This window comes from Colobus angolensis, unplaced genomic scaffold (assembly GCF_000951035.1).
Source record: "Colobus angolensis palliatus isolate OR3802 unplaced genomic scaffold, Cang.pa_1.0 Scaffold190, whole genome shotgun sequence".
NCBI lineage: Eukaryota > Metazoa > Chordata > Mammalia > Primates > Cercopithecidae > Colobus > Colobus angolensis.
This window is the reverse complement of record NW_012115044.1, coordinates 7,324,144-7,335,258: the sequence shown is the minus strand read 5'-3', so window position 1 is coordinate 7,335,258 and position 11,115 is coordinate 7,324,144. Positions and strand designations below refer to the sequence as shown.

Below are 11,115 nucleotides of genomic sequence, written 5' to 3'. Positions count from 1 at the left end.
AGGATGGTCTTGATCTCAGACCTTGTGATCCACCCACCTCGGCCTCCCAAAGTGCTGGGATTATAGGCGTGAGCCACCGCACCCGGCCTCTAGCAGCTTTTTATAGAGTCTGTCAGATTTTCTACATAGATGATCATATCATCAGTTAATAAAGATAATTGATTTCCAATCTCTTGTTTGATTGCACTGGCTAGAAACAATAGTACAATCTGAATGGAAGTGGTGAGAGCAGATACCTTTGTTATTCTTGATCCTATGGGGAAAACAGTCTTTCAAAACTAAGAATGATGTTAGCAGTAGTTTTATTGTAGATGCCATTTATCCAGCTGGGGATATTTATCCATTCTTATTTTGCTGAGAGTTTTAATCAAGAATTGATGTTGGGTTTTGTCAAAAACTTTTTCTGGGTCTATTGAGATGATCATATGGTTTTTCTTTTTTTAGTTCATTCACGTGGTGGATTATGTAAAATGGTTTTTTTTTGAACCCGTATACAATAGACTTTATTTTTTAGAGTGGTTTTAAGTTAACATAAGAATTGAGCAGAAGGTACAGAGGTTTTACATATACACTCTTTCCCCACACATGCATAGCCTCTTCCATTATCAATATTCCCCGTCAGAGTGTATATTTATTACAATCGATGAACCTACATTAATACATCATTATCACCCAGAGTCTGTACTTTACATTAAGTTTCACTTTTGGTGTTGTACATTTTATGGGTCTGGACAAATGTACAATGATATATATCTACCGTTACAGTATCCTACAGAGTAGTTTTACTGCTCTAAAAATTTCTACGCTTCTGCTCTTTATCTCTTTATCTGCCCATATGTTAAATGATTTAGGGTGTCAAACTAACCTCCATCCCTGGGATAAACTCCACTTGGTCATGATACATTATCCTCTTCATAATTGTTGGACTCATTTTTATAAAAACTTTGTTTAGAATTTGTACATTCATGTTTTTAATACATATTGCTCTGTAGTTGTCTAGTAATATATTTTTCTAGTTTTGGTATCAGGGTAATGTTGGCTTTACAAAATGAGTTGGGAACTATTCCCTTCTTTTCAATTTCAAGAAGAATTTCTATAAAATTGCATAATTGGCACTCATGTGTAAGTACCTTACAATAGTAAGGTACTTTATCCCTATTCCTATCTTTGGTGTTACGTTTTAAGCCCCATATGATTCTTTGTTTAATAAATCAATTATCTTTTAAAATATTTTATTTTTTTATTTTTAAGACCCAGGACAACATGCTGAATTTTGTTATTTTCTTTAATGATATTTAAGTAATGAAAACTAATCTTGTATTTTTCTGTTTAGTTACCTTTTCCAGTGTTCTTAATTTCCTGTATAGATCCACATTTTGGTCTCATATTATTTTCCTTTGCCTGAAGGATATCTAACATTCCTGTGTGGGTGTGCTACTACTGAATTCTTTCAGCTTTTGATTATCTGAAGAAGCCTTCATTTTGCCTTCGTTTCTGAAAGATATATTACTGAGTATAGAATTCTAGACTGAAATTTTCTTTTCTTCTTCCAGTACTTTCAAGATATTCCTGCGCTGTCTTCTCACTTGGCCTTGTATCTGATGAGAAGTCTCATGTTTATTTTATGTCTACACAAAATGTGTCTTTCTTCACTGCTTGCTTTGAGTAGTTTCGCTTTATCACTGGTTTTGAACAGTTTGATCAGGCAATTGGTTTGTTTTTAATTTTACAAACACTTTGAATCATATAACTGGTTGTGCTTCTTTCTTTTCATTGGTTGTCAAAAGCTCAGATCCACATTTCTTCTGCTTCAATTAGTAAATGCTATTATATATACACTTTTCATCTGAGCCTTCATCATAATTCCCTTTATTTTCTTTCTTCCCTGATGTTTAATGTTTTAATCCTATCACAGTATATATTTTTCTCCATTTTATTTTTGTAGTCACAAACTAACACATTCTCTTCATCCTAAGTCAAATATGGATGGTCCCTGGCATACAACAGTTCAACTTACAGTTTTCCTGTTTTACAATGGTGTGAAAGCAATCCACATTCAGTAGAAACCATACTTAAAATACCCATACAACCACTCGGTTTTTCACTTTCAGCACAGTAGTCAATACATTTCATGAGATATTCAACACTTCATTATAAATTAAGCTTTGTTTTAGACGATTTTGCCCAGGTGTAGGCTAGTATAAGTGTTGTGAGCACATTAAAGGTAGGCTCGGTTAAGCAGCAATGTTTGGTAGGCTAGGCGTATTAAATGCATTTTTGACTTATTATATTTTCAACTTACTATGAAAATGGTTTTATTTTTGATGGTTTTATCAGGACATAACCCCATCATAAGTCAAGATCATAAGTCAATCTGTAGTTCATGTGCATATAATGAAAATGCTAATGATTCCTTCTGTATCTCTGAATCTCACCCCTCAGTTAATAGTTATTAACAGTGTAGTGTGACATCCATGTCTATGTGCTCATATAAACATATAGAAATAATTGTTTATTTATTTTATAAAATACCTTGAGTCCTTTGTGGGAGAAGGTAGGATATGAAGAAGTTAAACAAATGGAAATGTGTAATGCTAATAATGATATCAGCATAGAAGTCATTATAAATGTTCGGTATCTGTTTCATTTTTGATAGCTACATTTGAAGCTCCTTGGGAGGGCTGACCTTGGAGCATATAGCTCAGAGCACTTGGGATACTCTAGCCTGTGTGTCATATAGCCAGTCAACAAGGAGAAGTTTTGACGTTGACTCTTTTGCAGATTATCAAAGACCTGCAGTTGCTGGGGTTGGTGGCAGCCCTGTTGATGGCTGATGTGATCCTGCTCGTGACATGGGTGCTGACTGATCCTATCCAGTGCCTCCAGATTCTCAGTGTCAGTATGACGGTGAGGGGCCAAATCCCTAGGGAATCTCATCCCCAAACTGGACTGACCTCTGTGGATACACAGGAGTCATCCTTGCAACAAGAAGATAAAGGACTCCAAGAGGAGGGAGAGTCAGGAGCTGTGGCTTCCATGAAATCCTTCCCCTTGTCTGCTGCCACTCCCACTGCTCCTCCTGCCCTAGGGTCTCTTTGTGGGCATACAGTGAGATATCAGCATGCTGGAATCTGCCTCACAGTTACCGCTACTTCCACGTTATCAATAATTAAAACTTTCAGCTATCGGCAGTTACCTTCCCCTAATTGTAGAGGTGGAGGTCGTAGTTTAAGGTGGCCTTTGGAGTCAGTCAACCCTAGTTCAAATCCTAGCCCTACCAAGCTCACTAGCTGTGTGACCTAAAGTTATTTAACCTCTCTAAGTCTGTTTCCTAATAGGTAAAATTGAGATAATACTACTACCTATTGCATAGGGTTGTGGCAAAGATTAAATGAAACGATGTAGGTAAAAGACTTAACAATGTCCAGTACATAGTATTCAATTAATAAGTATGGCCGGGCATGGTGGCTGGTGCCTGTAATCCCAGCACTTTGGGAGGCTGAGGCAGGCAGATCACTGGAGGTGAGGAGTTCGAGACCAGCCTGGCCAACATGGTGAAACCATGTCTCTACCAAAAATACAAAAATTAGCCAGGCATGGTGGCACATGCCTGTAATCCCAGCTACTTGGGAAGCTGAGGCAGGAGACTCTCTTGAACCCAGGAAGCAGAGGTTGCAGTGAGCTGAGATTGCGCCACTACACTCCAGCTTGGGCGACAGAGTGAGACTCTGCCACAAAAAAAAAAAAAAAAAAAGTATATCTTCAGCCTCACAAGGGGCTTAGGAATACAGTAGAATCATGGAATTGTGACATTGCAAGATTAATGTTTAAGGATTCAATGATTTGCAAAAAGCAGGTGCATAATGAAATAGTTTATAATTTTGTTGAGGCACTAATTTGATTGGGGTAGCAAAGCACATAACTGAGGGGTAAGCCCTATTGTCACCAAGCACACAGCTGTTAGCCCAACTTTATCATCTGTTCTCCTAACATATAGTCACTCTCATTTAGGTTCTAGTGGAGTCACTTAAATGCTACAGTTTTTACATACTGAGGGGGAAATCATGTGCTGTAGAAAAATTAACACTCCAGGATGTTCACGAAGATCTGCTGTGTGTTTCTGGTAATTGTGGGCACCTCCAGTTCTGACTCTGTGTCCCTTCTAGGTGACAGGGAGAGACGTGTCCTGCACTTTGACCAGCACCCACTTCTGTGCTTCCCAGTATTCTGATGTTTGGATTGCTCTTGTTTGGGGATGCAAGGTTGGTAACCACATCTGATATGGTCTCTGTCACCAACAAAATGGATATGAAGAGAGAATTACAGGAATTAACAAGGTGATGTCTGCAAAGAATCTTGAACTCAGAGGAGACCTCTGTTGATGCATAAACCTCAAAGCTATGACCGTTTTTACTTTTCTGTTTTTATTTGTTTGGAGGAGACTCTCCCAACTCTTTAGACTCCCTCATTCAGTCCTCCCCCAAATCATCTGGAATTCACGCACTGTTTCTCCTATTTATTGGTCTGGTTTCTTAATTGATTTGACAATACCAGTTTTCCCTTCAGCTTCCTTGCAAGGGGAATTATGAGGAGACATTTGACCCAGCTTTATTTGTTCTCCTAAGTGCCCTTATTATGCCTCTTGTGTGATTCTTCAAGATTTGGGCCAAGGTGTCCTGCTGTCTTTCACCCACCTGACTTTCTCGCTGTGCTTGGAAGTAAGGCTGGCTCTGAGACAGATGGCAGCATTCATGGGGCCCTTTGAGGGGTTCCAGCCGTCTCACACTGTCTCCCATACTGCCCCAAATCTCTCACCATTAGACTCATTTGTCTCTGTTAGATGGGCAGAAGTAGGATATTATTTCCAGAAGGTAGAGGATACCTGCATGGAGCACTGAGGACAATCCTTAGAACAGAACAGCTGGTTTTCAGCTTAGAGAGGCAGAGAATTGGTACTGAGGGGTACAGGGCAGTGCTGATTCCACAAACAAGCAAGCCCTGCCTGACAGCAGACTACCTGTTGACTATCAGGGCAGAGAGGTCTGGTTGACTGATTACTGGCAGAGGAAAAGGAGGAGTTTTTGTAGAAATAAGTGTCCTTTAAGGGTAAACTCTGGCCGGGCACAGTGGCTCACATCTGTAATCCCTGCACTTTGGGAGGCTGAGGTGGGTGGATCACTTGAGGTCAGGAGTTCAAGACCAGCCTGGTCAACATGGTGAAACTCTGTCTCTACTAAAAATACAGAAATTAGCTGGGTGTGGTGGGGTGCACCCATAATCCCAGCTACTCAGGAGGAGAATCCAGTAGGCTGAGGCAGGAGAATCGCTTGAACCTGGGAGGCGGAGGTTGCAGTGAGTTGGTATTGTGCCACTACACTCCAGCCTGGGCAACAGAGTGAGACTCCATCTCAATAAAAAAATAAAAAAAAAAAAAGAGTAAACTTTACCCACTCCACCACTAAGAAAGTATTAGAAGTTGTTGCTTCAGAGGAACAGGCTTAGGGGTGGGCCAAAGTGGGGCAGGGAAACATTCCTTTTTAACTATGTGCAAATATTACTTTGACAGAAATATTTTTTAAAAGAAGACTCTAGGAAGTGAACAGCTCTTGATCTCCAGAATCTTGCTAATGGTTAAAAAATGAGCTTCAGTTGTGACAGATCAGGGTTTGAATTCTGACTCCGCCCCTGCCTAGCTGACCCTGAGCCTCATTTAACCTCTCTAAGCCTCAGTTTCCTCATTTTAAAATGGGGATGATGATAATATCCCCTCGGAACTGTTCTGTTTCTAAAGAGTTAATGCATGTTAAGAGTTTTCAGTCACTCCTGGTCCATAGCAAGAGCTCAATAAATGTTAGATATTGTTATTACTGTTCTTCCACTGCCCGCTAGACACTTCTGGAAAATACATTGCCTCTGTTGGTTCCTTGAGTCCCTGTAGAAGAGTGTGTCCTCCCCAGCCCAGAAAGCTAGCATTTCCCCCATAGCTACTTACTTTGTGACTCAACTTGATTTATTTTCTCCATTGCCTTTTTTTATACTCCCATTTACATTTTATTTTACTGTAGTATCTTTCCGTAGGAAAAAGAAGGAAAAGGAAGGAGCATCAGGAAACTTACTGAGCCAGACCCCATAGACTCCTTGGTCAGTGAGAAGCTCCTCAAGAGGACCTCAATCTCCACATTAGGTTCTAGGACCCCCCACCTGAGTCTGTCAACTGCCCCTTACCCTACACTTCTCAGCAATTAAGGCCAGTGATATGCAAGGATCAGATATGACTCACTCAAACACCAGCCAAGAATGTATAGACACTTGATTCACACCCATTGCCCCTTTAACAAGAATTTTAATGGATTAAAATCTTTTAGTGGAATCATATCTGAACATTTCAAAATCGCAGAATTAATTTCATTTCCCTTTGATTAAATTAGCAGTGATCCAACTCTGCTGAATACCACCTGATGGCGTTAGTTACCCAAAAGTCGGGCTTCCCTGGTCTCCTGACTTATGTGTCCTCTAGTCATTGAAGATCTCAGGGTGGCCACATTTGGCCCTCAGGCCCCATTTGGGACACTGGGCATTAGGGGAACCTGGAAGGTATCTCTTCCATGCTGACTCCTTCCCTCCTGGCACAACCAGTTCTCCAAAATATATTCTTTAGGGCCACCCATGAAGGTGGAGTTGACCATGTCATATGATTTCAGGGTCACCAGCAGGTGCCCTGCTGATACCTGCCCTTACTTGCATTATTAGTTCTCCCTCTGAATCCCACAGTCCCACCCCCACCTCGTCTCCCATGGCATCATCACGTTCTGATGTTCACATGAACATTTTTAGGCTGGTGCAGTGGCTCACTCCTGTAATCCCAGCACTTTGGGAGGCTAAGGCGGGTGGATCACCTGAGGTCAGGAGTTCGAGACCAGCGTGGCCAACATGGTGAAACCCCATCTCTACTAAAAATACAGAATTAGCCCAGCATGGTGGCACATGCCTGTAATCCCAGCTCCTGGGAGGCTGAGACAAGAGAATCACTTGAACCTGGGAGACAGAGGTTGCAGTGAGCAGAGATCATGCCATTGCACTTCAGCCTGGGCAACAAGAGTGAAACTCCATCTCAAAAAAAAAAAAAAAAATGTTTGTGCTTACCTTAAATCTACCTGCCAGACCAAGTGCCTTAAAAGCCAGGACCATGACTTCTTTGTGTCACTATTTTCTGCCCTATACCTACTATGGCACTGTGCACATAGTCAGAAAGGTGAACCTAATTGAATCTATATGTTATGTATTATTGACTATTGCTTTGATTTCTGTATGAATGCAGCTTCTATGGAGGGGGCAGCACTTTAAGATGCTATGAGTTATATTCTCCATAGTACAAATGACAACTCAGAGCAGGTTTATATTCATAGAAAAGAGAAAAGAATACGGCCCTGGGTTCCTTGTAGGGGAGCAAGAAATGTCACAAAAAGGGTGAGAACTATAGATGGAGCTTTTGCTGCCTATGCCTGCCCCACAGTCTTGCCTGGGTCCCAGCCTGCCTTTGTTCTCCCCTTTTTTCTCCTCTTTTTTTTACCCTTCATCTCCCATAAACACTCACTGGCACAGACCCGCTGCTAGCCTGTGGAGATCCTTTGTGTAAATTTTTAAAAGGCCCATCCCTTCTCGTCAGATGCAGTCTTGCAGGTGCGAGGCTTGACAAGCAGATGGTGCCTTTGGGCAAATTAGAGAAAAGAGCCCCTTCCTCTGGGCACTGCCCCGGCTTTGGCACGTGACTTGACAAGCAGATCACAGGTCACTTGCAGCTTCCCTGTGCACCCTCAGCTTTGTGCAGGGCAACACCGGACAATGGCTGTGGAAGCACTCAGTACCAGAGGTTCTGTGGGCCCACTGTCCTCCTAGTGCCCAACAGCTCTTTCTGTAGGGATACTAACCCACCCACATGATCCTGTCCTGTGCCTTGTCTCAGAAGAGTCCTATGTCATGGCTGACTTGCTGATTTCTGATAAACTAATTCTCAGCGAAGCAGAGAAACAATAACATTTATTAAGTACCTAGTAGGTATAAGGGGCTGCCCTGAGGGTTTTCCTATGTGATATCTTAGTAAATCCTAATAGCAGTCCTTAAGGTAGGTATTATTATCCTAATTTTACAGATGAGGAAATTGGTTGCAAACCTACTGCTCATTGACCTCTTGTTTCACTTCTCTGAGCCTCCGTCACCTCTTCAACCCCCAGGGCCTGCTCCTGCTGTATGGTGCCTACCTGGCTGGCCTGACTGGCCATGTCAGCTCTCCTCCTGTGAATCAGTCCTTAACCATCATGGTTGCGGTCAACCTCCTTGTACTGGCTGCTGGGCTGCTTTTTGTAGTCACCAGATACTTGCACTCCTGGCCCAACCTGGTCTTTGGACTCACATCTGGAGGGATCTTTGTTTGTACAACTACAATCAACTGCTTCATCTTCATTCCCCAGGTATGGATTTTGCAGAGCTGGTCCTCTTAGTCACTCCAGAGTTTTTCACTGACAAATTGCTCTTTTTTTCCTACTGATACCTTTCCATGCCACTTATTGGAGAGTCAGAAAGCAGACAGGGGATCCTAGTGAGCTGGTTGCCTTTGTCCTTCCTCACTGTCCTGGTCAGCAAGGGGGACAGGCCAGAGTGGTCCAAGCAGTGGTGGCAGCCCCTGTTTACACTCTTCACACCTGTGGTGCCTGTCCCTTTGTGGGGGCTGCCTCACAGTCCTGCTTTTCCACCCATCCTCCGGCCTGGTGCACTCATTCCCATCATGTTATTAATATTTCTTTCACTAGCCTGGGAGCAAGGAACCTTTATATTTTTCCATTTGGGGATTGCAGACTCACCGGGAAAAATCCATTTGGATAGAACTTTATGATTTAAAATGCTTTTCCTTTCTTTTTATTGGAGGAAAATATAGAACATTTCTCTGCTTTTTACAATAAGGAGAGGTAGAAACTAAATAAAAATATGTTTCATATTATGGGAATTTTAAAAAATCAAATGAGGGAGGAAGACAGAAGCAGAAATAGCCAGATAGCAAAGAAGAAAGGGAGTCAGAGGGAACAGAGAAGGAATCTTAGGCTCAGAAAGGAAAGGGGTGTGGAATTGTTCATGCTGCACCCTGGGGACCACCGAGCCACATATATCTAGGTTAATGCACTTGGCACTAGGCACCTTCTTGTTTCCCTCCTAGTTCTCCTTTCCTTCCTTCTGAGTCCTCCCTCATCCCACTCCTCCCTCAAGACCCTGTCCTGATTCCCACTGCAGCTTCCAGTTGACTAAACTAATTCCTCATGAGGGAGCTAACTGATCATTTAAGTGTTGGCTGATGGCAGGTTACAGTGTATTTGTGAAAGGGACGAGTGTACTTTGGGGCATGATGGTGTGACACAGGCATGGCCCTGTTACTATTCTTCTCTGCCACAGATCCTCATTACAGTACTCAACAGAATACATAAATAGGGAAAAATCTGCAGCAGCAGCACTAGAAACGACGGATGGATATTGCCTCTGTGCCAGAAACTGGAGGAATTTTTGCCAAATCTTAATGCTGTAAAAACTGGAATGAAGGAAGCCATTTAGAGCTGAGGCTTGTTTGTCTGGGATGAGGCAGAAATGGGCTCTGAGAAGCAAGGACTGTTTCTCCTTGGGAGACGGGGGAAGGGAGTAGGCAGGGACCTTTTGGAAAGCCCACCCCTTAGGCCCTGCCGCCAACATTGTTGACTGGTAGCAATCAACGATGCAGAGAACTGGTGCTGAGGGATAGAGGGCAGTCCTGATTCCATAAACAAGCAAGCCCTGCCTGACAGCAGGCTACCTGTTGACTATCAGGGCAGAGTGGTCTGGTTGACTGATTACTGGCAGAGGAAAAGGAGGATTTTTTTTTTGTTGAAATAAGTACCCTTTAAGGGTACACAATGGCTCACACCTGTAATCCTTGAACTTGGTGAGGCTGAGGTAGGCAGATCACTTGAGGTTAGGAGTTCGAGACCAGCCTGGCCAACATGGTAAAACTCTATCTCTACTAAAAATCTGGGCATGGTGGTGCATGCCTATCATCCCAGCTACTCGGGAGGCTGAGGCAGGAGAATAGCTTGAACCTGGGAGGCAGAGGTTGCAGTGAGCCAAGATTGCGCCACTGTACTCCAGCCTGGGCAACAGAGCTGCTAACCCCTTTCTTCCTTGCTTGCCTGCACTATAGAGACTGTAACAGCTAAACTCTTCCTTTGCCACCTTCCCATACAGATAGGAGTGCCTATGTGACACCATTTTGAACACTAGAGGTTTTCTCAGAAGCTTCTGAGAAAGCTTTTGCTTTCCTGAAAAAGGTGATAAGCTTGGCTAATATCACCCCTTTTACCTTCTTCCTGCCTTGAATGTATGTGATTCCTAGAGCTATGGCAGCCCTCTTGTGATCATGAGGAAAAGACTAAGAGAATATAGTTATAATACTAGGAAAATGCAGCTCTTTCCATGTAAGACCATAAATTCTGGAGGAAATGATCTATGAAGGGAATCTGCAGTTCACAAGAAGAGGACTACAAATGTCTAAAGATTTAGAGAAGCTGCCTTCCTCTGAAGTAGAAGTGTTTAGAAGATACTGGACTTGTCAATAAAATTCAAAGGATATTGTCTCTTTTTGACTAAAGCAAACCATCATGAAAAAACCCTAATCTTAATAAAATATTGAATAAAAATTAAAAATATGGTATTAAATTTAAAATCCCAATAGAAGCATTAACTGGGCAATTAGACACTACAAAATATTGAATTAGTGAATTACTTTAAGAAAACAGAAAATAAGGAAACAAATGAGAGACTAGATAAGAAAATATGGAAAATGTCCAAGCACAGTGGCTCATGCCTGTGATCCCAGCACTTTGGGAGGCCAAGGCAAGCGGATCACCTGAGGTCAGGAGTTCGAAACCTGACCTCATGGTGATCCATGAGGTCATGGATCACCTGACCAACATGGTGAAACCCCATCTCTACTAAAAATACAAAAATTAGCTGGTGTCATGGCATCCACCTGTAATCCCAGCTACTAGGGAGACTGAGGCAGGAGAATCGCCTGAACCCAGGAGGCAGAGGTTGCAGTGA

At 42.4% G+C, this 11,115-nt stretch overlaps 1 protein-coding gene across 1 annotated transcript in view; it reads left to right on the top strand.

Annotated features, from left to right (window-relative positions):
- GPR156 (G protein-coupled receptor 156) overlaps positions 1-11,115 on the top strand; it is a 143,712-nt gene that overhangs the window by 119,232 nt on the left and 13,365 nt on the right. Inside the window, exons 6-8 of the mRNA XM_011940646.1 lie at positions 2,782-2,907; positions 4,167-4,262; positions 8,232-8,468. Of these exons, the coding sequence (XP_011796036.1) occupies positions 2,782-2,907; positions 4,167-4,262; positions 8,232-8,468 (459 nt within the window). The remainder of the gene's footprint in view (positions 1-2,781; positions 2,908-4,166; positions 4,263-8,231; positions 8,469-11,115) is intronic.